Source organism: Sander vitreus, chromosome 2, assembly GCF_031162955.1.
Source record: "Sander vitreus isolate 19-12246 chromosome 2, sanVit1, whole genome shotgun sequence".
Taxonomy (NCBI): Eukaryota; Metazoa; Chordata; class Actinopteri; order Perciformes; family Percidae; genus Sander; species Sander vitreus.
The window spans coordinates 20,286,410-20,313,909 of NC_135856.1; the positions used below are offsets into that span (position 1 = coordinate 20,286,410).

Sequence of the window (27,500 nt, forward strand, 5' to 3'; positions counted from 1 at the left end):
TGAGTACCATCACAACAACTGTAACCGTACAATTACATTACATTATTTATCATCTGTCTTTAGCCCTTTATGTCATTGGACCCTCATCACTTAATCACATGACAAGTTAACAACTGCCAGGGTCACAAGCGTTTGGCACCTAAAACCATCCTGACAGCAAGTTTAGGTGAGATAGAGACAAGCAGAAAAGCGAGAGCAACCCTGTGAATGAGAGAAAGAAACAACAAAAATATAGAAGTGACAGGGAGAGATGAGCTGGTGTTAAAAACAGAAACCACAGCTACAACACTGAGATGCAAAAACAACAAAAAAAGTGATAGAAACATGAATGACAATTGGAAAGAGGAGCTAAATATATGCCTGCTGCAGAGAGGAGTCATGATTTTCACTTCACACATGCATTCAGAGGGAAAAAGAGAGTGAAAGAGAGAGAGAGAACCATACTGTGAAGCTTGGCAGTGTGCTTGGTCAGCAGGAAATATCTGACATGTTTTGCACTTTTTTCTGCCTTCACGTCTTTTTTTCTGACAGAATAATGTATTCTGTAGGAGTGTGGGTCCTTCTGAAGGATGTAAACTAATTCTTTAATATAGTATAATATAGTCTTCAAATGCTAATATGTCCTTTTAAATGATCGACAAATTAGTTCTGCAATAATTCTGACCTTGTGTCACTTGAATGGCTTCTAAAGGCTGGTTATGAAAAAAGACCAATTGGAAAATCCCTCTGGACAAATGCATGAAGACACACACGCGCGCACGTACGCGCGCACGTACGCGCGCACGCACACACACACACACACACACACACACACACACACACACACACACACACACACACACGGATAAAGAGAGACAGGCATCAAGATCAGCTTTAGTTACAGATTCCTCAAGAGGATTGCTGGTATTACAGCTGCAGGACATCACCGCTCTGACAGTGAAGTAAGCCAGAAAGCTAGCTAAGCAAATTAATTCCTTACTCCTATGTCGACTTAATCGCTCAGTATACTCTAGAGACTTAATTCACCTATGCCAGCAAAGGAAACGGAAAGAAGGGGAAGAGCTGGATACCCTAGGTGCATATGTAATTTTTTGGTGTATTAAAAAACATTGTGCATCAAAGAAGAACTATAAAGCACAATGCGTTAAAGTAGAGGAACAAAACGATACCTCGGAGAGAAAGAAGAAATACATCTAGGTGTGTGTGTGTTTGTGTGTCTGAGACATGAGCTTCCTCTCTGTTTTTTGTATATCTCATCTCTTTACAAAAATTTCAGAAGACCTTCAAAATCCCAATAGTGTGGGTGAGTGTCGAAAAAGTTTTGCTCAATGTTTCCCACTTATACAACCGAGTGAAAACACAAACAATCGGATGAAAATGTTTTTCAATACAGTAATTGTAGCTGTCCCTCTCATTCAGACCAAACTCTCCCATCTTCCATCTACAACAAGTCCTCTACATTAAACTACACAATATGTCGTTCATCCATGCCCTCTAGGACACACACAACACACACATACAAGCTCTATCGGATCCAGCACCACAATGGTTAAGGTTTGATTAGGCTTAACCACAAAAACAATGTGCTTAGGATCGAACCGCCAACCACTGGGAAACGTCATGGTTTGGGTTAAAATGACTACTCTGTTAAGTGTAGGGGACCTTCGTCATCCTGGTTACAATTGAGGGTGTGTCTGACTAAGAATTTACATAGTCAAATCTGATTGGTTAAGTCTTGCCTATCGTTAATATCGTTCCATGCCTAAATTCAATTCCCCCCCCCCCATTATAGCAATCCACACAGCGGAAGGGAAACGACAGGGACAGTCAACAAGAGAGAGAAAGCTGAAAGCCAGCTGTTTTTACGTGCCTCCCTTGGCGGATTGTGACAGAGAATCGTTCATAAATTCAATTAATATTTAGCACTTTGCTTGCGCTATGTTCTTATGTAAGTACTCTGCTTAATAAATGTATTCTAAAATAGGCTATATATCATGAATTATTGGGAGAAAGCAAGCAATTCACCCCCATACAGCCCTAAAGGAATGATCCTTTGTTCCATAACCACACTTCCCTTCCACTGTGACGATTGGACTGTGAGATTGGCAGTCGAATCAGTCTCCTTAGACTGAATCGTCGAAAAGTCGACTATTAAGGGTCACCCTTACTTACAATAATAACCATGTGTTTAAGCTTGTGGTCTAACATGGCCATGGCTAAAAGAAACCAATGTTGAATGTCAATAGGAAATAAACAGCGTCCTCTTGTGTTAAATTCTGACACGTTATTGTCCCTCCCAACCACCCCGACCTCCCTCTACAGACTTTGTGGCATTATAACATCACACTACTTCCTCCTCTACGCCCGGCGGACAAGTCTTACTTCCTATGCTAGAGTGCCTTTTCATTTCATGCTAAACAAATAAGTCTCTCCATTCACTGTGCATTAGGTCAGCCAGTTCTTCATGTAAAGCAGAGGCCTGTACTACGAATCAAGATCAACATGCCCTGGATTTCTTTCAGTTACCAAGCTTCACTAACCCTAACAACCGCGGTCCCGCATAACCTGTGTCACGACGGTGGTTAACAACTAGTTAAATCAACCTAGGGTTTCCCAATCTAGAGACATGCACGTTCACATAAAAGAGGCGATGTTTGCACATCGTGACCAATCGCAAACATCTACCCGAGCCACATATTTTACATAAGAAGAGGAAACTATAATTCTACATAAATATGACGAGCACAGACACGGTTTTACAGGCCAAACGCAGCTGCTTCTTAAAACAGGAAGGAAAGCTGGCAAAAAAAGCCAACGCTGTAAATGCATAAATCACAAGGCTTATCAATGTCACTTCCCCATCAGTCAAGATCTGACCATAATTACACTTGTGCTTTCCATAAACTGTTGTTGCTTTTGCCTATTATTTCAGTTGCAACCCTGGCAGTGGAAGTGAGAGCAAATATCGTGAGAGCAAATAAAATACATATAAAAACATAATTCAAAGCCCAAGAAGCCGACAAAGATACGAAATTCCCTCCGCTGAAAATCTATATATTTCATAAAGATACCCATCAGGGAATGTTAACGGGGTTGTCGGTCTCTAAATGTTTTAACTTTTATGCGCACCTCTCTCTCTCTCTCTCCGCGCACCGAGCTCCACCGGATCTTCTAAGAACGGTGACGCCATTATCAATCGAGCATTGATTGGTCAGTAGGCGGCGCTTTTACACCGGTTAATCTCTAATCTCCAAAATAACCTGCTCCCGAGCAGGGTAGGTGTTCAGCATAAGTTACCAAGGCGATTTAACCCGGTAACAAGTGATCCAACATCGTGATACACAAAACCCTGGGTTGAACCTGAAGTTACCTCGGTAACGCCAAATCTTGCTTTGTAGTACAGGCCTCTGGATTTATAGTTCTGTGATGATACATATAATCTAATCTACAGAGGAGCCAAAGTGCACAATTTGAGATCAAACAACATGTCATACGGTTGTGCAAGTCAACCTTTAATAACTGTATTCCAATCCAGCCCAGTCTCATGACAGTTCGTGAAATGGTCACGTTATTGAATCTATTGATTTGTGTACTGAACACGTTAATGTCGTTATTTTTGTGTGGTAAGCACGAATTTTAAAGTAATGTATTTCAATGGGAAGCTTATTGACTGATCACAGAACGATTACGGTAGCGAGTAGTATTGATAAGGCGAAAATCCACGCAAGGAGGTTGGTCGGGGTGGTGGATGGGTCAGCCAACACAGGACTTTCACCCCTGAGACCAGGATCGCGTCCTGCGTGTTGCAGTTCCTTTCTGCGTTATTCTCTTCGTAACCACAACCGTCCTGTTGTTGTCAGCGTGTCCTGCGTGTTACGGTTCCTTTCCCAGTTCTTCTTTTCCTAACCACAACCTTTCCCCGTTCTTCTTTTCCTAACCACAACCGTCCCGTTGTTGCGTGCCACAGAGACCGCGGATCGTGTCCCTGCGCCCGGGGATCGCATCCTGCGTGTTGTGGTCCGTCCCGTTGTTGTCACCGGCGTGTGGCGTTTCATTTCTCCGTTGTGGCATTTCATTTCCCCGTTGTTGCGTCCCCCAGAGCAGCCCAGTGTCATGGCAGTTCGTGAAATGGTAACATTCGAAAATCGTGACCTGTACACGAAATAAACGAGAAAATCGTGACCTGTACACAAATCAATAAATCTAAATAACGTGACCATTTCACGAACTGGCGTGAGACCGGGTTGTCCAATCACACTATTTTGGCTCAACTGAAGAAACTAAAAGCTACTTTTGAGCTGTTAAAACTTCCTTTAGAAGCAATATCAACAACCTGCAACTTGTTATGCCTCGAAGCCTCCTACTACTGAAGGTGGCGTTGGTTACAGGATTGTTGTCCTGTGTGGGAGCTCTCTCACTCTCTGCACTGTTGGTATTTAAGTGCATCAGGTAGATCAGAGATTGAGCTGTGTGGGTTTTATCTGTCACTACCCATGCCTTACAGGCATGTTGGCTCAGGTGTGCTGTGACACTTTGCCTTTCCTCAGCTCTGTGTTTGAAAGACACTCACTGAAAAGCCTCGCATTGGCTGAGAGAAGTGCTCAGACAGAATGGCAGTACACTACTATTGGCACAATAAGTCTAGGACCACAACTAACAATTGTTTCAATAGCCCAGAACACCCTAATACATTTTTGTTTGATAACACAAACACAACATAAAGACAGAGAGAAAGAGATTTGCACGAGCCAGCAGCCACACTGCAGACGTGTGTCTCAGGCAAGTGAGCGAGCGAGAGAGCGTGCGAGAGAGAGAGAGAGAGAGAGAGAGAAAGAAAGAAAAAAATATATATGGCAACCCACCATGGCAACCTACACAACTTGACTTCTCGCTGTACTACAAGAACATCACACCACATTGGCAAAAAACACTGCCATTGAATAGGAATTTCTGATCCAGAATAGCTACATATGAGCATAATTTGTAGGATACCAGGTTTGTTCATGAATATCAGACAAGACTTACATTTTGACGAAGGGGTCAGAGTAGCCGTTAGAGTCCATGGCCGCCAAATGGGCACATCGTATGATCCCAACCAGCAGGCAGCCCTTCTCTGTGTTATAGCACAGTGACACCAGGATGCGGCCACGCTGGGGACACAAAGAACAACAGTGTGTCAGACACAGCACCTGTTTTCAACCTGACGTTTCCCTCTTCAATGAATACACAGCGGAGAATACTGCAGCAGGGTCAATAAAGTTTCTCAAAACACTTTTTACTCAAAGAAACACAAATAAAACAAAAATGAAATGAAAAGAATTGTGATCTGCTGCAGCATTTTCACTACCTAGGATATAGTGTGTTTTTTATGTATGAGCAACAGGGGTATTACAATTAAAGCTTGTAATTAATTACTTTATCTGAGCCTGGCAAAATGACACTGCTCCTCTCACCCCTTCTTTTATCTCCAAGTTGAACCATAAACCAAAAGCTATTAGCCTCTGTCTCTAAAATCATAAAGAGAAATTAGATAAGGACCACCAGAAGAGGAAAGATCACATCAGAAAGAGCACAGCAGTCTATTGGGGTTCATGCCTCAGACATATATACTGATTAAAAAAAAGACTAATCTCTAAAACTTTCTTTTCCTTTAGAGATGGTGAAAATGGAGGATCGATTACAAATGCTGAAACGATAAGAAAATGTATCAGATATAGGAGAGTTATCAAAAATTACAGTAAGCCATGTTTTACTTGAAAGTGGTAATAATAAGATTAATTTTGATAAAGCTGATGATAGTTTTACCTCCTCCTCTGCCACGACCGTTCCCTGCTCCACCATTTGATTGTTAGCTTCTTTATTCTGAAATGAGAAAGAGACACAACATGGTCCACAGAGCCTCCAGGTGAATATATGCAACACATTATAATGCAGTATTTGAAATTGATGACTGATAGCCCCCAGGCAAACATGCACAATGGAAATAGGACACATCTGGATACAGTATATATGTCCACAGAAACCAATTTGGTATGCACACACACATACGTGCATGCACGCGCACACGCACACACACTATACCTACCTGTGCAATTCTCTCTAGGCCCATGTAGTAGCGCTTGTTCTCGCCCTCTTTCAGCTTCTTCAGAGCCACTCTCACCTCTCCAATAAATTCATTTCGTCCGAGTCTGTCCATATCACACACACACAGCCTTCGCATGCATACACGCATACAGATGCAGAGATATAGAGAAGAGAAGCAGATAAGTTTGGTTAGTGAAAAGTTACAGATGAACCCCAGCTGCTGCTTTGCTCTGCTCATTATTGTGAAGCAAGCGTAGACTGTGCCAAATATATCAAAAGTGCATCTGAACATTCAATCAGCTCCTCCGCCTGCAACAGAAGACGGGTTCCCGGTGGTTTCACGTGAGCAGCCTTGTGAATGATGATAAGTTGTGTGACTGCTGAAGAGAAAACAGGGTTTCCAAAGGATTTCAATCATTTCCTTCTTGTTTGGTACTCCATCAGACACTAATTTGTTGTAATTGAAACAAGAGGAAAGAGATTGCTTGAAGCAGGTAATCAGGTGAAAGGACATTGATTTTGTACATGTGTTGTATACAGGTAAAACAAATTAAAAGGACTGCTATCAATATATATATATATATATATATATATATATCGTATATGATACTCAAAGAAAAACAAGACTAGGAGTCGAGAGCCATGCATGTATCTCTCTTTGTTTGCACTCTAAATTTAAAAAAAGACAACTGAATCACTCGGTATCTTTGTCTATATTGCTACAGTTCTGTAAAATGATTTCCTCCACAGAGGGCACTTATTTAAACTGGTGGTGACGTTTGATGGAGGGTGAATATTCCATCAGTTACACTACAGTCTTCACAGCCCATCACCTGCTACAATATTCCCTCCGTGCTCAAATATTCCCAGATGGACTGTCACTGCTCTTGATTTCTTCCTCGCTCTTTACTCTCCATTCTCAACCACGCACGCACGAGCACACACACACACACACACACACACACACACACACACACACACACACACACACACACACACACACACACACCTTCCCTCTCTTTCTGTCCCTCTGACATTTGGATGTTTGACATGCTGGTTCCAGCCCTTTTAGTCATAACGGATGAGTATCTCTAGCAGAAGCTTCAGAATAACTCTGACTCATGACCACTGCTGTCAGATGATTTATGTGCCTTTGCTCTGTCATACATGCAGGTTGTCTGTGATGAGACAATGGTTGCGGTGAAATATGACATCAGTTCTGCTCAAACCTTTGGCTTCTTATGTCCAAATGCTCCATCCGTTTCCTCGCACCCTCTCCCACAATTTATTCGGCTTTAGAATTCCTCTAAAAACCAAACAGATGCTCGTGGAATCTGTTCAACCTGTGGTGCGAAACTAAGCGTGGAGTCGCTGACAAAATCCGCCTCATGGGTTACATTAGATTATCAGGGTGTTGTAGCACTCCTGCATGGTGGCTGTACTTGTGAAAGTATCTCTTTTGGTCTCACACAAGTAGGAAGAGTCAACAAAAAAACGACTTTGATGACAACTGATGGATGACTTATAAATATATAATAATATGAAGATAAATTGCTACTTAAAATCATAGTCTACATAGATTTTGTAGTAAAATGGTATATTATTAGAGATGCAAAACTAACTTCAATATCAGTCAATGTTTTAAAGACTCAAAGGAGCCATCTGCTAAATACAACCCGGTCTCACGCCACTTCGTGAAATAGTCACGTTATTTTGATTTATTGATTCGTGTACGATTTTCTCGTTTATTTCGTGTACAGGTCACGAGTTTCTCGTTTATTTCGTGTACAGGTCACGATTTTCGAACGTTACCATTTCACGAACTGCCATGACACTGGGCTGCTCTGGGGGATGCAACAACGGGAAATTAAACGCCGCAATGGGGAAAATAAATGCCACACGCCGGCCACAACAACAGGACGGACCGCTACACGCGGCCACAACGGGGAAATTCAACACCATACGCCAGCGACAACACCGGGACGGACTGCCACACGGGCACACGATCCTTGGGCGCAGGGACATGATCCGTAGCCTCTGTGGCACGCAACAATGGGGACATGAAACGCCCCAACAACGGGACGGTTGAGGTTAGGAAGAGAAGATACTGGGAAAGGAACCGTCACACGCAGGACACACCGATAACAACGGGACGGTTGTGATTAGGAAGAGAATAACGCGGAAAGGAACTGCAACACGCCAGACGTGATCCCCACTCTCCGGGGTAAAAGTCCTGTATTGTTTGACCCATCCACCACCCCGACCAACCTCCCTACGTGGATTTTCTGCTTTTCATACTACTCCCTACTGTTGTCGTGCTGTGATCACGAAATATGCTTCCCATTTAAATACATTAAATTAAAATTCGTAATCTCCACACGAATAAAACGACATAATCGTGTCCTGTTCACAAATCAATAGATTCAATAACGTAACCATTTCACGAACTGCCATGAGACTGGGCTGGCTAAATACTAATCAACTGATTTCTCATTACAAGACTAAGGGCCCTATCTTGCACCCGGTATCTTTGCTAGTTTAAGACCAACGCAGTTGTCAATTTCCTGTCCAGCACCCGCGTCGTTTAAATAGAAAATGCACCTGCACCCATCTTTGCGCCCAGGGGGGTGCTGGTCTTACAGAGAGGTGTGTTCAGGTGCATTCTTGGCGTATCGCTATCTTGAGGCAGTGGGAAGTGATCGCGCCACTGATCAACAAAAACCTGGTCTGAAATCAATAGCGCAGCATTTCATTGTTATTTTAACAGCAAATTAGTAAAACGTGCCTAGGCTTATGCACAGCGCGCACACACTATGCTTATTACACACACACATACAGGGAAGCGCAGCAGCACACAAACATGCAACAGATTACAAATAAAAATATTACGGTGCAAATCCGGCATCATAATAGCAATGCGCCAAGGTACAAACGTGCTTGGCTTTTAAAGGGAATGGGAGATGACACTCTGATTGGTTTATTGCATGTTACACCCAAAACACACCTATGAATTAATGAAGACACTAAGTTTAATCCTTTTGAACCATGCGCCCGGCGCACGGACCCTTTTTTCCGCCATCAAACAAAAGCAAAAGTGGATTTGGACACGCCCGAAATGCCATGCGCTTAGATCGTTAAAATAGGGCCCTAAGAGTCTACCATCATGCGAGCAGCTTTGTGAGGCTGTACCAAGGCACGCCAGTGCTTTGAGCTACATGCTAACATCAGCATGCAAGCATGCTCACAGTGACAGTGAAAACATGCTTAAGTTAGGCAGATATGTTTACCATGTTTACTATCTTAGTTTACCATATTAGCAAGCTATCATCTGCTATTAGCACAAAACAAAGACCAGCTGAGACTGATGGGAATATCATTAGCTCTGCAGGTATTTTGTTTATAAACCAAAGTGTTGGACAGCTTAGCACTACATGATTATTACTGAGGGCGTCATGTAAAAAAAATGCGTGGCAATGCATCCAATAATTGTAGAGACATTTCACTCAAAACCACAAATGTAAACCTCATGGTTACACTAGAGAAAAAGTGAGAGGATCATCAAAGTCAGTAGGATTTATTGTCTGGGGACCATGAATGTCTGTACAAAATGTCAAGGCAATCCATCCAAATATGGTGAACTGACCGACAGACCGTCATTGCAACAAAAAATAGAAACCCCAACCAAAAATATCATTCTGTCATCTAATACCTAATCAAAGATTGTTTTATTCCTCTCCCTGACCATGTCAGTACCTGACTATACATCTCACCTGAGGCATCCAGTAGCCAATCTCAGCCTCGCCCTTCTTCCAAAACCAAATGAAGTCTTATATTTGTCCCCTCATTCTTTATCTCCCTGACAGACATTCAGAGAGATAGAGGGAAGAAATTGAGAGAGAGAATAGACACACACACAACACACACACAACACACACACACACACACACACACACACACACACACACACACACACACACACACACACACACACACACAAAATCTCTTGATTCTCTCTTTTGTTAACTGGCGCCCTGATAATCGTTTTAGTGATAAAAGCCACAAGGAGTCTTAAAGAAGAGATTTTCCCCAAAGTCATGGATGTACAATTCACCCCAATTTTTGGTGTGAATCTTTTAAAGAGGCAGAAAAGCGTTGATTTATTTAAATGAGGAAAGGGATTGGTACCATATTATGACTGTCACTGCGTCCTAAATCATTTGAGTTATGCCCAAAGGTAGGCAGACTACAGCAATTGATAGAAAAGTGTGGACCTTATCTCAAAGTCATGTCGCCTCACTGCAATAAAACAATTTTCAGAGCAACGTAATCTGTCTCATATTCAGACTTCAAAGTAGACCGATAAATCTACTTGTTCCCAGTGCACTGTCTCATGTTTCTGGTATTTTCAAAAAATGTATTAAAGCTCACATCAGCCTTGAAATAGGCAGATTTTTACTGGAGATCAGTAAAAAAATGATTTCAAATGAAACAATTACGATTGTATGATTAAAAAACAGACTAAATAACTTCCAGGTGGGATGATTTTTCACTCAAGACTTGAGCACCTCACACAGCCTTGCTGCACCAATTGAAAGATTTGCCGTTATGAGGCCAACCGTGAAGTCTGGATTGACGTTTAGTTTAGTCAGCTAATTTATTCTTAATAAGAGAATGGACCTTCAGTGGCCCGTAGAGATAAAGTATGCACACAGTAATAGCTGAATACATAATATAAACAAAGAATGCTGTTACGACTTTGAGAATTTTTTTTTTCTCAGAGCCATTTCATAACTTGCTTTTATTTAGCTGTCCCTTTCTATTTAAGTGCATTTCGCTTCAGCCTAATGGCTTTACATAATCTTTGTAACTGCAAATGAGTGAATGAAGGGCGAAATAAATAAATAAATAAAACAAAGCCAGTCTTCTCCCTCCACTTTACACACTACATTAATCTTTTTACAGAATTTATCCTCCAGTACAAAGAGCGGTGCGGCAGAATGGACTTGACACCAAAGAAACTTTTAATGACTCATACGTTTTTGGCTGCACTCCAGCTTTTATCGCTGTCTTTTATGTGGGCTGAAGTAACAAAAAGTAAGAAACTGCTTTAAGAAACAATCATAAAAGATTTTCATGACATCAAATCCCATATTTGAAACTATTTATTGCTGGCAGTTTTCTGCAACAGCCATTGCATTTTTTTACATTCAACAATTCAAGCTCTATGTAGTAGCTTTTATTGGTAGTGGTGGCGTCCACCATTCCCACACTGGATTTATAGTAAGTGTCTACCTAAGTACGAGGAACTCTCAGGAAACTATACATGCGTCTAATCCAGCGCAATGTTATTGGAATAATAACAGCCTCACTGTTTACTATTCACACTTACTTACTGCTAATGTAAACCAAACATTTCCTACTTCCACTGCTTCACATTGAAAGTGGTCAACTGCTAAAAGATGAGGTTAGCACTGATCACATTCCTTCAATGTAACCAACTTTACTGTGTCCTGCGTCATGTGGGAAACTACTTGCACTGTCTGCAGCATGAAATCAGATTACAGCTGCAATTATTTTTGACTTTATTAAAACAAGACTTTGTTTGACTGCACTGTAAACAGATAAACCAGTTCTTCTGTTGTATTTCTGACAAAGTAGTTGCTCCAGGAGTGTTTGCTCTGATATTCTAAATCTAAATGCTGCTTAGAAATAATCCTTGTTTTCACTTGAAAACGCAATCATCTAAAATTTAATGGGTTTGTTCCGACTTCAGTATGGCCCAGTTATACTATAAACTTTGCACTGTCCAGGCCTTCAGGCAGGTCTACAGGGAGGCTATGTCTGGACATGGTACTCCCGCTCAGCAGTTCACAGAGCACAGGGATCAAAGAGTACAGCATCCCCGCCTCTGCACCCTGCTGGGACCGGCAGAGCAGGCGCAACACAGTGAGTAAACATCTCTCCGGGGATCCCTCTCGGTTTCTCCATTTTCTGACTGTTCACTGCTTTCTGTAGAGTAATGAGAGCAAAGTCTGTCTATTGGCTGAGGTATCGTGCTAGCGCCTGAAGACATCCACAGAGAGTTTGAGCAGATTTTCTTCCTCTCTCCATCTCTCACTGTCCGTCGCTTTCCCCCATTCCTCAATGTCAGACTGCGCTTCATTCACTCCTGCTCGTTTGCTGTCTCGCGTATTTCTCACTGCTCTCATTCTTTTGTTTTTTGGCTTCCCTTTGAATCAACTCCTCCCCGTCATTCGCCCTTTTTTCTCTCAGCTAAGTGAATTTCCTCATTCATCACTTTATTCGTCTCACAAACTAATCTCTCTCTTTTAATTGACCCATGGATTCTCTCCATCCCTTCATTTGGTCATCTTCCTTAATCTTGGCCTCTGTAGTTTCCTCTTCCAAACCGCCTTAACTGTCACTTGACATCATTCACGCTTTCCCTCCTCCTCTCTTTGTTGATCTCGGCAGCCCCTCTCTCTTTCTCTCTCTTCATCTCTTGCTTGACACTGGTCACGCTCCTCATTTTGGCTTCCCAGAGCCCTCATGCTGGTTTGTGTCTGTGGGCTATGTCCTTGAATGGAGGTCAGGTGGGTTTCCTCTAGTTTGAGGGGTGTCTCCTCATGCTGCGATGGGTGTGTACGTGTGTGTGTGTGTGTGTGTGTGTGTGTGTGTGTGTGTGTGTGTGTGGGAGGGAGGATGGAGAGTAAATGTTATTTTTGAATGTGTGTTTGTAAAAGCTGAAGGACGTGTGTTGTTTGTGTACGTGTGTGTCTTCTCTACGTACTGAGGAGGGGCCACGCATGTTCTTTCCTGCCAGGGATTGCCCTTGACATACACACAAGAGGATAAGCACACACACACACACACACACACACACACACACACACACACACACACACACACACACACACACACACACACACACACACACACACACACCTGACTAGCTGCAGCTGTGTGTGGTGCAGACGGGATTCATGTGTGCGTCAGTGCGTCCGTACTTGGATTTCCTCAGGATAGACAATACCATCCAACCCTATTATGAATCTGCTGAGCAAACTGACACTGATTGTACGCAGCACACACGTTCACAAACAAAACACACGCAAAATTGTCTCTGAATCAACGTACACATGCAGGATGACACCAGTGCGTCAGACTTTTTGGGCCAAGATGGCTACACATGACCTCAATCACTCCATATGGAGTGCACTGTGGGAAGGAGAGGTCGGAGGAGGAGAACACCTGAGCAGTTACTGCAGCAACAGCTAGTGGAACAGTTGGCTGGCATCGCCTGGCTGAAATAATGAATTACCAGGAAAAGCCCACTGGGTAGCAAAGACGGCTGCTGGCAGTTCACTGGAGGATTGGAAGCATGGATCTTAATCCACCGTATAATGAACTGGTCATTTGGCTGTCTCTAGGGAATAGTGCTAATTGCTGGCCAGAGTGAAATTCAGAGCGGAGCACCTACCTGAGCGTTTTGGTGGTCATGTCGGCTGCTGTGATGCCATGATACATCAGCGTTTCGTTCCACACCGGGTTCAGCGTATTCTTCAGGGTTTTTGTACGTAGCTTGTTTGCCTGATGAGACAAAGAAGAAGAAATATGAAAAGAAATGAATGGAAAGGGGAGGATTAAAAACAGAGGAATGTTTTAAGGGTGAAGAAGCAAACTCGGATCAGAATGAAAGAAAGAGAATAAAAGATCATGAAAAGGAAGCAGAATGAGTGACACTAAAATATCAAAAAAGAAGGAGGGAGAGAGAAAGAGTGGGAAAACATCATTTATCTCTGTCCCTCAGGAAATCGCAGACATCTGTTGCCTACTTTGTAGAGGAGAGTGAGAGGACGTGAGGCTTCCCTTGCCTCACCTGTCCGTCTGTCTCCTCCCCAACATGATAAGACCAGACAGCCAGTGATTATTTTGGAACCAGACCTCCAAAATAAGCACTGTGCCTCAAACAGCAGCCAATTAAGTTGCACAAGAAATTTAGCATGAAAAATTAAAGCTTTCTAAGAGAGAAAATGTCCACAAGCCCTTAATAGCTTCACCATACATAAATAAAGTTTGCAGCCACTTGCTGCCTCATTTCCCACAGTTACCTTAAGGATGTATTCATCTTGTTCAAATTTTGATTTCGGATTTTCTTTTGTATTTATTTTAATGTTTATAAACCCTTCTAGAAATAGGGGCATGTGTCCTAGTAAAAGGCGTTTTATTGACTTCCTAGATACATACATTCCACACAACTCTTCAAAACCAAACCTGGCTCAAATTACGAAGTAATAGACACATATGTGTCCTAAAATGTGGGTTAATAAGATCTTATGGAGCCAAAGGCAGAACTAATTGGCTGTTCTGAGATGAAGTGGTTAACAGTGGTGGAAAGTAAAATTTGGACGTGCTTCTGCTTAACTAGAGTTTTGAAATTTTATGCAACACTACTTTTGCTAGTGAATTTACAGATTGAGATTTGAAATACCTATAGTGAGGAAATAGTCTGGTAATATTAGTAGATATTTTTTTCTCATTGTAAAAAAATCCCATTAAAAATAAACTGTTCGTACTAACAAGTATAAACTTTGTAGCCAAAGCCTGATAGAAAGTAGCTTATTCCTCTTGTCATAGAGCTCCATTATTGTCCAAAAACTATTAAAGGGGACCCCAGTGATTTAGTATTGCACTTCCTGTAAAGGCTCAGTAAAAACTGGTTTGAACCCAAAAGCATGACTCTAAAGTCCTATTTGCATGGGACTAGTATAACTAGAGGACCTAATGTGATTTAGAAAACCTTAACCCCGAGACAGTCAAAGACACAGTGCAGGCGGGTTAATCACTTTGGAGATGGGGAAGGGGCCCATGAAGCAAGGATCCAATTTTGTGGACTCCATTCAGAGGTAGGTCCCGCATAGCCAGCTAGATACTCCTGCAAAGTAGTGAGGGGCTGGTTGGCACTCTTCTGGTAGCAATCAGAAGTGTGGAGGAGTGTGGAACGGGCGCCCATCCAGGTGCAGTAACATCAATGAACAAAAGCAGTTGTTTGGACCAGGAGGCGGGTTTCTTGGAGGAGATGCACCGCAGAGCCATCTCCGATGAGGAACAGGCAGGAGGTGGAGGAGTCCTGGGGGAGCCTGGCTGGAGTTCTTGCAAAGAAAGCAATAAACTGGCAGTTGTCTTACTCCATCGAGGAACGCCAGAAATGTTGACTTAGGCGAGCCAGTTTGCATCCAACCCCAGGATGATGGGTCAGGTGAAACTCAAGGACCTGCAAGCGAAGATGAACTGGGACTAAAGGTGATTAACAGGACAATCACTGTGAGCTGAATGTGACTGCTTTACCTTGTGTTTGATTCCTGCTGCGAGGAGGTGGTGAGGATCTCCACAGGCTCAGCAGAAGTTCCCTCGGACTTGAACTTGCCGGACAGTGCATCTGACTTCACATTCTTTGAGCCTGGGCGGTAGCACAAAGTTGATTAGGTTAACGAGCTCACATGGCCTGGTGGGAGTTCAGCAGTTTAGCAGTGCATATGTATTCCAGGTTCCAGAAGTCGGTCCCCTCCAACCAGTGTCTCCACTCTTCCAGAGCTAGCTTGACAGCTAGCAGGTCAGCACGCTAATGTTGTAGTTCCTCGTAGTTAGTGGGACAAGAATGTCCAGGAGTAAAGCATCTGGTCCTGGACAGATTGCTGAGAGAGAACAGCATCCACTCCTGCGTAAGAACTGACCTCAACCACAAACTGGCGTGAGGAATGGGGAAGGGTTAGGATGGGAGCTGTGATGAAACACTGCTTTAGCTCCGTCAAAGGCCTCCACAGCAGTTACTGTAGTTCTGGATGTAATGCCGGTAGAAACTGGTGAACCCTAGAAAGCCCTGCAGCTGCTTGCAAGAGGAAGGGAAGGGCCAGAGGCCACAGGCACTGTAGTTTATTTGAAGTCAATCACATAGATTGTCCTGGTGCCATCATTACTCACTAAACCACCAAATGTGTATTAACCCGCCACTGAAATTAGTCCCCAACAAATGCGCTATTTACTCCTGCTTGAGTAACGCTTGATCAGAATTACAGTGCCCAGATTTTAGGGAGTTATTTATTTGAAAGAATGTGACCCATTTTGAAAAAGATTTCAGTTGGAACAATTTGGCTCGGGCTAAGTGCCACAGCTTGGCATGGAGAAGTCTGAAAGTACTGAGAGAAGGACTAACACTTTGTTGAGTTTGGTCTTGTCATGGGAGTTGTTGACAATAACAAAAATATAGAGCATCAACAGCCTTATCTTTTAAAATTCCCAACAGTATATAAAGTGGTTAGAAAAATCTCGACCAATTACGTATATTGAGATGCTGCATGCATTGTAATGCATCAGTTACAGGTATCCAATTTTAACACTGAGCCTGCATATTGAATACATTCCATTTGATTCTTTTTTTGCTATTAATAATTTGATACTTTTACTAAACTAAAATTTAGAATGCAAGACCTTCATTTGTATTTAAGTATTTTTACTTCACATTATGTGTTATTTTTATTCAAGTGAAGGATCTTCCACCACTATAAACATACTATAGAAGGGAGAGTGTACATACATCTCTGAATGTCCAGCTGGTAGAGAAAATGTGAAGACTATTCTCTTCAAATACTCTTGCTCCTGTCTAAAGCTTTACCGATAAACACCTCATTTCTTTCTCTCTCTCTCTCTTCCTTTTTGCCACAGTAAGCCTCTTGCTAACGCCTCAGTGCCAGATGCTGAGCCCTCTCTTCCATCTTCTCTCTCTTGGTCTGTTTTTGTACCCACATCCCATTGTTCTGCTTGTGTCACCTTCCCTTCTTACTCCCTTTCCTCCCATCACTGTCCCCGTTTTTATTCTCCATTTTCTGCTGAAAACTTTTGGGTTATCTACAAGAGTCAGCCCCCCAGAGTTAGCGCCATGGAGGGAACAAGTGTTCCCTCCATGGGAGGAGATATTCACAGGCAGAGTCATGACTCGCAGCGGTGTTGCACAGCTGAATGTGGGCCAGCACAATCCAACAAAACAACAATTTCACAAATAATCATCAATCCCAATTGACTGAATTGGGTTGGTTTCCTGAACACATATCTTACCACATGCTACATCTACAAACACATGAAACACCAGTTCCCTCTCCCTGCCCTCTGTCACTGTCTGCCTCCATTTTCCCTCTACGCTGGTGCTTTTGCATCTGTTTTTAAATGTTTTATCTCTAGCCCTCCATCTGCCCATCACACTCTCCCTTCTTTCTCTCCATCTGTCTACATGGATCTTTTTACTTATTTCACACTCCCTCTCTCTCAATCCCTACTTCCCAGAGCTGTGGATGAAGAGACTGTGAGTGAATCTCCCATGCACCTCGTAAAGGAATGGGAAGATGAAAATACTAATGACCAACACAGAGGCTCCGGCAACTACTGTGCCCATGCTTGTGTGTAAGAATGAGGGAGGGAGTGATAAAGAAGGAGGCACGAATAAAGGCAGCATCTCTGTGACTGTGACTACAGCCTTAGCATGTGTCTGCATATACGCAAGGTCACGCGCCGCATGTGTTGCAGTGTGTGTTGACATTACAAAGACAGCATGCTGGACTGTAAACTAGTTGAAGAGCTTGTGCTGGAGGACGGGAGACTGAGAAAGAGGAAAGCTGAGTGAGGCAGAGGAGATATTTTGATAACTCAATTCTTTTGCAGTGACTAGAACCTTTTGTGTTCTGGATTATTCACTGCCCCGTTTGCATGCCGAGTCTGGACATGGACAAGGAGTAGGTGTGTGTGCGTGTCCATCACCCTCACTTCAACACGTGCACGCTCCCACTGCTCAAGAGACATGGTCCCCGTATTTAACAAAGGTCTGTTCATGGGTTCTTACTTACTCATTGACGCTTTCTCTGCGTGCCCCCCGCCACCACCTCTACCACCCCTCTCCCCCCCCCCATCAACACTTGCCTGTTGACGTGAGCCGTGTAACAATCCTCCCTGTTTCCATGACAACCACCTGCTGCTGTCCTCCCCTCATCTGTCTCTCCCTTTCTCTCTTCCTTTCTCCTCTCTCTCTGTCCCCCCTTTTCTCTCCACACATTGTTGGTATTTCAAGGTCAAAGAGGGTCCCAGCCAGATAGTAAGATCGAGACAGAGATAGGGGTAGGAAGTGGCGAAAGGAGAGCGAAAACGAGGGAGAAGACAGGCTGGAGGACAAAAATCCCCCAGACGTTGTTATTGTTAGCAACTTAGACCTCAGATAGTTGACACATTCAACCTATCTTGGCTCGCCGTCCTCCCTGCACTTATCATAACCTCATTTCGTGTCAACCTTGAGCCAAAATGGCCGACAACAGGTTGCATTTTGGCGTAGCTGGGGGTTGCTGTTGTGGCAAGCCTTATCTTTCCTGCTGCTTGAGCTAAAAACAAGACAAGAGCAGTGCAGCAGTCCAGAACGTGTTTGTGCTCGATAAAGCAGAGCATTGGACGAGCCACATTAAGCAGTAACCAACCGAAATGCTCCCCGCTCAACGGCTTGACACGACACATTAAATTAGCCTGCTGGCATGTTACGTTTTTTGCAAAACGTTTTGACTTCTTTTTATAGTGTCTGAATCAACAAGGGAAAGTATTACTTGCAAAAAGATAAAAATGATTTTGTGTGTTCTTTAGCTGAATAATATATGGAATGTGTCCTATTTTCAGTCTTTTCTATAAATGATCTCCTTTTGTCAGCAGTTTCTATGTGATGTAGGGCTTTCCTGAGGGAGTGTCAGTGTCTGGGACAGCCCAGTGAGGTAGTATGTTACATTAATTGCCACTGAGGTAAGGTTGGAGCAGTGACCTTGCTAGCCCCGGGGAGAAGATGCAGCTTGACGTATGGATCAGCCAGTCCATTGGAGTCCATGGCTTTCAGTCCCTGGGGACATAAGCAGACACACACACACACACAGACACAGACACAGACACACAGACACACATACTATAGTATCAAATGTGACGTCATTATGCCCTCAAACACTTCACACAACTGACAGGGTCAGAAAAAGACAGCGGACATGACAGACCTCTTCTACTGTAGCTACATCTCTATAGTGCTTATAGGGGTTCCTTTCCATGTTACTATTTTCTACCATCCTTGACTCCTTTTTGTTGTCCTCAAGGGAACCGTTCATTGAGATTAGCATAATTAGCATCATGTAACAGTACACAATATGCGATACAAGGCTTGTGCCAAACCAAATGTGTCTGCCACAGCAACATTATCCAACATTTCACAGTGCCATGAGATGATTTATTCTTGAATTGACAAGCTGCTGAGGGTGTGTGGCGAACACATTACACATTACTTTAAAAAGGTTGAGAGAAATCAGTCTGACGTCTTGTGCAAACGTAAAAGCATCAAAGGAGAATTGTTTTCAATGGGACTTCAAGGAGGATTATGCAACCACACAGACAGAAGTCTGTTAAATGAAGAAGATATTAAAATTGTGTGTACCTTTGCTTTGTGAATAGTACAATGAAGGCAGTTGTTCTCCTGATCAAAGAGCAGGGTGAACTCCAACGTTCCTAGGTAGGCTGAAAACAACACAAACCATGGCAATTACTGCCAGTAAAGGGAAAGACAAGCTAAGTCACACACACACACACACACACACACACACACACACACACACACACACACACACACACACACACACACACACACACACACACACACACACACACAAGCTGAGTCATATGTGTAGCAGATGGCCTCTTAAAAACATGATGCTGCCTAATATGAATTGATCTGTCTTGTTTGATTAATGTTTGGGAATGAGCAGAAACTTTGCAGGCTGAGTCCCACTATTGCTACATTGTCTAATAAATCATCGGAGGCGCTGTGTCACATAAAGTGGGAGTGACAAACACTCTTGGAAAAATGCTTGAATCCACAATTACTCTGCAAGCATATGTTGTGTTTCTGAGGAAAATGCTGAAACTCATTTTGAGTAAAAAAAAGATGACTCTCTCCAAAGTTTTAGAATAGAAAGTGTTTGTTCACTTGTCATTTTCACATGAATAAACATTCACACACAGAATACTGAGCACAACTTTTCCACCACTAAACTTTGTTCACCCCCCTCAGAACTCACTGTCATCATCATCGGAGTCGATCGCCTCCTCCCTGTCTCCGTCATTGTCCAGCCTCCTCTCCCCATCCTTGTATCCTCCACCCGTCTCCCCGTTGAAAGTCTCCTCTTTTAGGATCTTCTTCTCCCTCGGAGGTGGTGGCGTGCAGGGGTAGTCGTGGAAACGGGGAAAGAAGTCTGAGATCTGTGGGATGGGGAGGATGGGTCCCGGGCACACATTGATGGCAAAGTGCTCCTGCATAGAGATCTTGACCGGTGAGGGAGGGGGCGGACCGGTGGAGTGGGGCGTCGCCAAGGGGGAGGAGGCGGTTGAGGCGGTGGAGGAAGGTGTGGAGGTGGAGGAAGGGGGGATGGCCAGGAGGGTGGTGGAGGGGGGCGGTGGGGGTTTGGATACGCTCATGTGGACTATCGAATGAGACTGTGGAATATAAAAGGAAGACGGAAGGAAATGAATGAGGTGAGAAAGACAAAACAGAGAATAACAGCTGGGAGGAACAAGAGGGGAGGAACCAAAAAAGAAAAACAAAATAACAGTTGTATCATCTGCCTATTCTGAGTGTCCAACTCCTCACCACTTTCTGGGAGTTAGTACAGCAGCACCAGGGGTCAATTATATTCAAGGCAAGTCAACGTTGACAGTATGTTGAATAAATCGCAGCACATCTAAAACATATTTTCCTGAAGAAAACGAAATATTTCCATCCATTGATGCAAACCTGACTTCTCAACAGCCAAAATAGAATCTGCTAGAACCTTTGGCACTTCAAGTGTGACTCACACGTTGTGTCAGCACACCAAGTCTGTGCTCTGAATTAATATTCAAATGTAGTGCTGTAAAGTATGAACAAGTGATGTCACTTGTGTATCTGCACTTCACTCTAATCCTTCCCTTATCTCTCTCTTTCGCTCCTCGCTCTCTCATCTGCACGTCCCCTGAGCAATATTTACATAATACTATGTGAAGCCTTTCTCGGTCCTTAACATATTTGTCACCAAATGAAGCGTAATAACTGTTGCCAAAATTCCAACCTCGTTAAGCCAAATGTTATTATTTCCTTTTTTCCCTTACAGTGATTAAGAGAGACTGAAGCCATGTTTTCTCTTATGCACTCCCGCAGTGCCACCATGTCTTTATTATTTCAAGAGCTGGTCTGATTACAGTGATCACAGAGACAAACTTCAAACAGCTTTCTTTGTTAACCAGACAGTGATGTCCCACATTAGACTAGAAAAGATAAAAACAACTAGATAACAAAAATGTATATGGTCTTTACATAAAACATACCTTCTCTATATGACACAACTACCCATGCATCCTGTCACTTATCAGCCCCTCATTATTGCATATGTCCATTATGTCGCTGCTGTTGTAGTGTCAACTTGAGACCTCTGTCCCTTTATGTGTGTGCATTTTGTCCGTTTAGCACGTTGTCCGTTCATGATTTTTAAGTCCATTCTCCCCCCAAAAATGCAATAACGTTGCTATTCTAATGCAAATGATTAGCCTGTTTGGCTCACTGTTATTCTTGTGTTGCTTTGAAAACTCACACATCATAGTGTTGACTCAAGGGATACAACTACTAATCATTATTTTCATTATCGGTTAATCTGTCTTTTTTTAAGTTAATTAATTCATCGTTAACTTTAAATGACAGAAAATAGTTAACAATGCCCAGCACAGGTTTTCCCAGAGTCCAAGCTGACAGTCCCAAAACCCAAAGACAATCCTTTTACATTCATATATATATATATATATATATATATATATATATATATATATATATATATATCAGAAAAAAGCAAGCTGCAAATCTTTACATTTTAGAAGCTGGAAAAATGACTTAAATTATCAAATCGCTCATCAAAAATAAAGATTCATCTTTTGCAGATAAACAAATAAATTCATTGTTTCAGCTCTATTGTTAACGTCCACCCTTCTTTCGTAGCTGACAAATGCTGTGGGATTTCCCTTTCTTATTGTGAGTAAATTATCTTGTATGTCCTCCTGTATGTTGTCATATACAGTACATATGTTGCCAATAGATTAGAATCTGCCTTTACATTGACATTGCCCCAGCTGTTTGTAGAAGCCACACAGAAATCTGAAACAGAATAACATAGGTTTGAGACTTTGTTTACATCAGTAATGCTATACCACACCTCTAACGCATTGTAAAACATATCAAGTCTCTCCATCTTACACACACAGACATACATGTCCAATTACTGAACACACTGGAGCCAACACACCATCCATATCCAAACAGAACAAGACTTGACTCTGTTGTAAACTTGCATTTCATAGAGCTCATCCCTCCTTACTACACTAAGTAACTATCACTTAATTAGAATATCTCTGACACACACACGTGTGTTAAGACCGTACACACACACACACACACACACACATGAAGACCCCAAACTGCCTGTTCCCATCTTCAATACTTACACTCATTCAGTCACTCGCACTGCTTCTTATGTAATAACACCCAAATTCACTGCTTAGGTACGCACGTTCAAATGATCACTTGCAGCATGTTGCTTACGAACTCAATCGCTCTCACCCTTCTAACATAGAGAGGCATGCACATGCAAGCACATGTGCACACACTTACATTCACAAATATAGCCATTCACAAACACGTACCCAGGGACAGTCTTCATCTGTGCCAGCACTCCATCTTGCTTGCTCTCAATTCCTCTGTCTCTTAAACACTGAGGAACATGCAGACCAGCTCTGACTCAATATATCCCTCTGTACTCTCTCTCTCATTCTCTCCCCGTTCGTTTGTTCTCCTCCTCTCCTCTGTCCCTCCCTCTTTCTCTTCCCCTGTAGTTGTGACGTATCTGGTTAAAATCCTCGTCAGTCCTTTGCAGACTGTGCATATAGTGCTGTCACTCACTTTCTCAGCAGTCGGGAGATTTAAGGAAACCCGGGAAAAAGATGCATGAGTGTACGTGTGTGTGTGTGTGTGTGTGGGTGTGTGGGTGTGTGTATGTTTGATGGTGTATAGGGGATTTGCGAGAGAAAGTGAAGGAAAACAAGCAGAGCAAGACTGAGAGACAGATGAGGAGACAAACCAACATAATTTAGACACAGACAAACACACAGCGACACCAGCAAAAACAAACACAGAGATGCATATATTTATATACATGTGTGTAAAAATATAGATGAATATGAAGAGGATAGATGTATGTAAATGGGGAGGAAAATGGGTGTGAAAACAAATGCACACAAAAGGAAATATTGCCCTGGGATGAAATGAAAAAAAAATCTACCAGCTGAAGGACAGAGAAAGGAAATTAAATTCAACGTGTTGACTGAGCTGAACAAAACAGACTGCAAGCCATACAGATTACTTTGTGTTGGCTGTGACTATGGCCAATATCAGCCAGGCATATGTGTGCTTTGTCTGTACTATTCCAGTGCCCGTTCAAAACTTGCCTGTTCAGAATGGGCTGCATGCAGCTTATTGATTGGTTGATTGATTGATTGATTGATTGATTAGATAGATAGATAGACAGACAGACTTTATTAATCCCAAATTGGGAAATTACTCTGTTACAAGCAGCAAAAAGCAAGTTACCATGGACATACACACATACTCACTCACACACAAACCAAAAATACAAGAAATATACTAGAAATAATAAATAAATAAGATAGCAAAGATAAAAAAAAATGCCAGAACTACTGAAAAATATACTTAGATGAATGAACAAGAATGTACCTGTATATACAAGTGTAGAATAAAATTTACAACCTACATACATAGTATATATCACAAAATAGATATTAAATATGAAGTGACCAGTGTGCAAGTAGCATAATAGTGCAATATTGTAATGTGTGAGGTAATGAGATAGTTATCTCACACACAGCTGTGAATTGTTGTACAGTTTTATGGAATGTTTGCAGCCAATAACGAAGCCAGCCTTCCTGATCAGTTTGTTCAGTCTGTTTGTGTCGCTGGCTCAGATGCTGCTTCCATAGCAGAGGACAGAGCACTGGCCACAACAGACATCTCCTCAACATTCTGCTGCACACGTTGAAGGATCTCAGCTTCCTCAGAAAATACAGTGTGCTCATCACTTTCTTGTATGAAGCTGTTGGTCTTCTAGTTCAGCCTGTTGTCGATGTTAACTCCCAGGTATCTGTACTCCTCAACCATATCCACATCTCCAACCAGAATGCAAAGGGGCTGCGGAGCCATTCCCTTTCTCCTAAAGTCCAGAGCGGTTCTTTTCTTGAGAACCGCTCATCCTAACAACTTCACACTCGACACTGCCCTTCCATGGGTCCTCAGCAATACACCTGCCAAGACATAGTTGGGTCCCCAAGCAGTGCTAGAGTAAACGCTTTATTTGATAACAGCTAGCCATTTGGGACCAGGCTATTTCCAGGAACAAAAGCATTATTTCTGAAAGCTTGAAATGTTTGAGTTTGCTACAATGTAACATCTCCGGTCCACTGACGCAAAAAGTGGGTATGCACTATATGTGGCGCAGCATCATGGGGGGCGCCAAAGTGATGGTAAACAAAAAAAAATAAAATCTTTTTTTGGTATTTTCAATATGTAGCTGCTGTTGTGCATTTCTAAATCATTTCTGCATTTCCTCAATGTTATTATATAACATTTTAGAGGACTAAGAGGCTAGAGTAGGCGCCCTGTCTCATAAGATTCCATCATAGAATGTTGACATAGAAGAGGGGTGGGGGGAGGGAGTGGGGAGCAGGTGGGCGCCGTGAGCGCTGAGTGAGCAGGTACAAGTGTACGAGTAGTAAGTTTCCGTCTATGGAAAAAGTTCAAAGCAAAACAGCTGTTGGGGCTAAAAATAGAAAAATCAAGAGGGAAAATGAAATGACATGTCAAGGGATGCGACATCAGTTAAATAAGTGGATGGTGAGAGGCAACAGGTAGAAAATAAAGTGTGACGTCTGTGCTTGGAGGCTTGCAAATATTCATGTTAACAGACTAGCTAGCGTTTGCTAACACTGGGAATGTAGCAGCCAAATGGGGGTTTACAGCTAGCTTAGAATATGCAAAACCGAGGTTGATGAGCTGAAAACTGATAAATATAAGGTAGCATGTACAATAAATGACAAGAATCTGGAAAAAATAACTAATGCTATAACTCTGGTTTACCATGGAATCATGCATAGATTTGCTACCAAACTTGGAGGCTTGCAAATATCTATGTTAACAGACTGGCTAGTGTTTGCTAACTTAATGCAAACCAATGTTGCTGATAGCTACATTTAGATTTTGGTTAAACCCTATGGTACCAATCCTATGCATAACATATCTCAATTTTATTAAGGTAAAATAACAACTGGTAAATATAAGGTAGCGTGCACAATAAATGACAAGAAGAAAAAAAAATAATAATAATAATAATTATATACATATATGTATATATATATATATATATATATATATAAAAATACAAAATGTGAATCTAATTTCAACAGCAGCACAACCTTACTGCATAATAGTTGTCTCATCTGATGCCATCACTAGGCTGATTTAAGAATTGAATTTAGGCTGCTATATTTAACAGTGAGTTCATTTCATTCAGGTGTGAGGATTGTGGATCAGGAAAGGCAGGGGAAGGCAACAGGTAGGTCTAACATTAGGTAGAAGTGTAGGGGGGAGCCACTTGATACCAATAGTATTAATATGGAAAACTTAATATTATTAATATGGAAAAACTAATGAAAAATCTATTACATAATGTTTGTTTGACAAGATGTCTTAGTGGAGAAGAAGACAGGCAAGGAGTGAATGAGATAGACATGAGGTCAGCGTTGGCATCATGTAGAGATGAGACCAGTGATGACATCAGGTAGGAGTTCTATGAGACCACACAAAACTAAATGTCCAGTATGGTTTGAAGTTCTGTTGACCAACCTATTCATTGTGTCCTTTTTGGGGGGAAATAGTGCAGACAGAGATGGAAAGCCACTCACTACTCAAATCACATCAACCAGGGGTGATGATTAGGTTGCCAATTGTCACAATTTGTTGCCAAGGGCAACCGTCAATGTCGCTGATATACTTTAACTTGGGGGGGTGCCAAAATTGTTGCTGCATACCCCTTGACACTGGGTAGTTGCGCCCCTGCTCCGGTCTCTCTTTCCTCACCCGTTCTTGAATGTACTGTAGCGAGTGATGGAGAGGGAGCTGTACCCAGCATGCCATTTGGAAGTGTAACAGTCAGTGTTGGGGAGTAACGGAATACATATACCAGCGTTACGTATTCAGAATACAAATTATGAGTAACTGTATTCCGTTACAGTTACAATTTAAATAGTTGGTATTTAGAATGCAGTTACATTGTTGAAATCAATGGATTACATGACGATCCTTCTCTGTTTCACGGGTTTATTCACTCTCGCAACTCCATGCATTTCCCAGAAGCCCCAATATGAAAACGAAAAAATTAGCTATTTGCGTGATCACTGATAGAGGTAAAGATGGAGCCGGAACCAGCACAACAGAGCCAGGGCAGGAATGCGTTTCTATCTTGGAAATTCAAACAGCATTTCACATTAAAGAAAGAGAAGGGAGAATGAAATATAACTGTGCACTGCAGTGCAACTTCTGCTTGCCAGCAACCAACTTCCTTTCAGCGTCCAAATGACTCCACCTCCAACCTGAAGAAGCATCTTAAAGTAAGTTACTTTTTAGCCAAGGGTAGTCGTCTGCTGTAGTTTTACTGGTCACCTTGCTATTTTATAGTTGACGTGCGACTTTACATTCTCCTACATGCTGATTTACTAGCCCCAGAGCCATTGAAAGACTAGCCCCGTTTGACATGTTAGCTAACGTTAGCTAAAATTAGCTCATGGTAGCTTAGACTGCGGTTAGATTGTTGTAGTATGCAGTTCGGGACTACAAAAACGGAATACGTTACAAATTACATTTTTGGGCATGTATTCTGTACTCTGTAACGGAATACGTTTGGAAAGTATCCTTCCCAACACTAGTAACAGTTAATATGGGTCCTTAATACACTACACAATGTGTACATTACAACTGTAGATCTCAAGAGCTTGCAGTCAACACTGCACTTCATTGAGTCCTCAGCAATCCACTTAACAAGTGTGAAATCGATGAATGGTTGTTGAGAAAATCGACGGACATGCATAAGCCTAGAAACATACATAAACTCCTTCCATTTTAGTTAGATGCGTCTAACTGTAGTGGCCTTCAGTAACGGCTGACACCTGCCACAGTAATAAAATGAATCATTGACAACGATACATCAATAACA

General features: G+C 42.3%; 1 protein-coding gene across 1 annotated transcript in view; it reads right to left on the minus strand.

The window, feature by feature from the left end:
• doc2g (double C2-like domains, gamma) overlaps positions 1-20,622 on the minus strand; it is a 29,119-nt gene extending 8,497 nt beyond the window's left edge. Inside the window, exons 1-7 of the mRNA XM_078269338.1 lie at positions 20,223-20,622; positions 19,583-19,662; positions 18,929-19,003; positions 13,565-13,674; positions 6,086-6,212; positions 5,806-5,862; positions 5,026-5,150 (exon numbers count right to left, since the gene is read on the minus strand). Coding sequence (XP_078125464.1) covers positions 5,026-5,150; positions 5,806-5,862; positions 6,086-6,212; positions 13,565-13,674; positions 18,929-19,003; positions 19,583-19,662; positions 20,223-20,619 — 971 coding nt within the window. The 5' untranslated portion in view covers positions 20,620-20,622. The remainder of the gene's footprint in view (positions 1-5,025; positions 5,151-5,805; positions 5,863-6,085; positions 6,213-13,564; positions 13,675-18,928; positions 19,004-19,582; positions 19,663-20,222) is intronic.
• Positions 20,623-27,500: the final 6,878 nt, after the last annotated feature.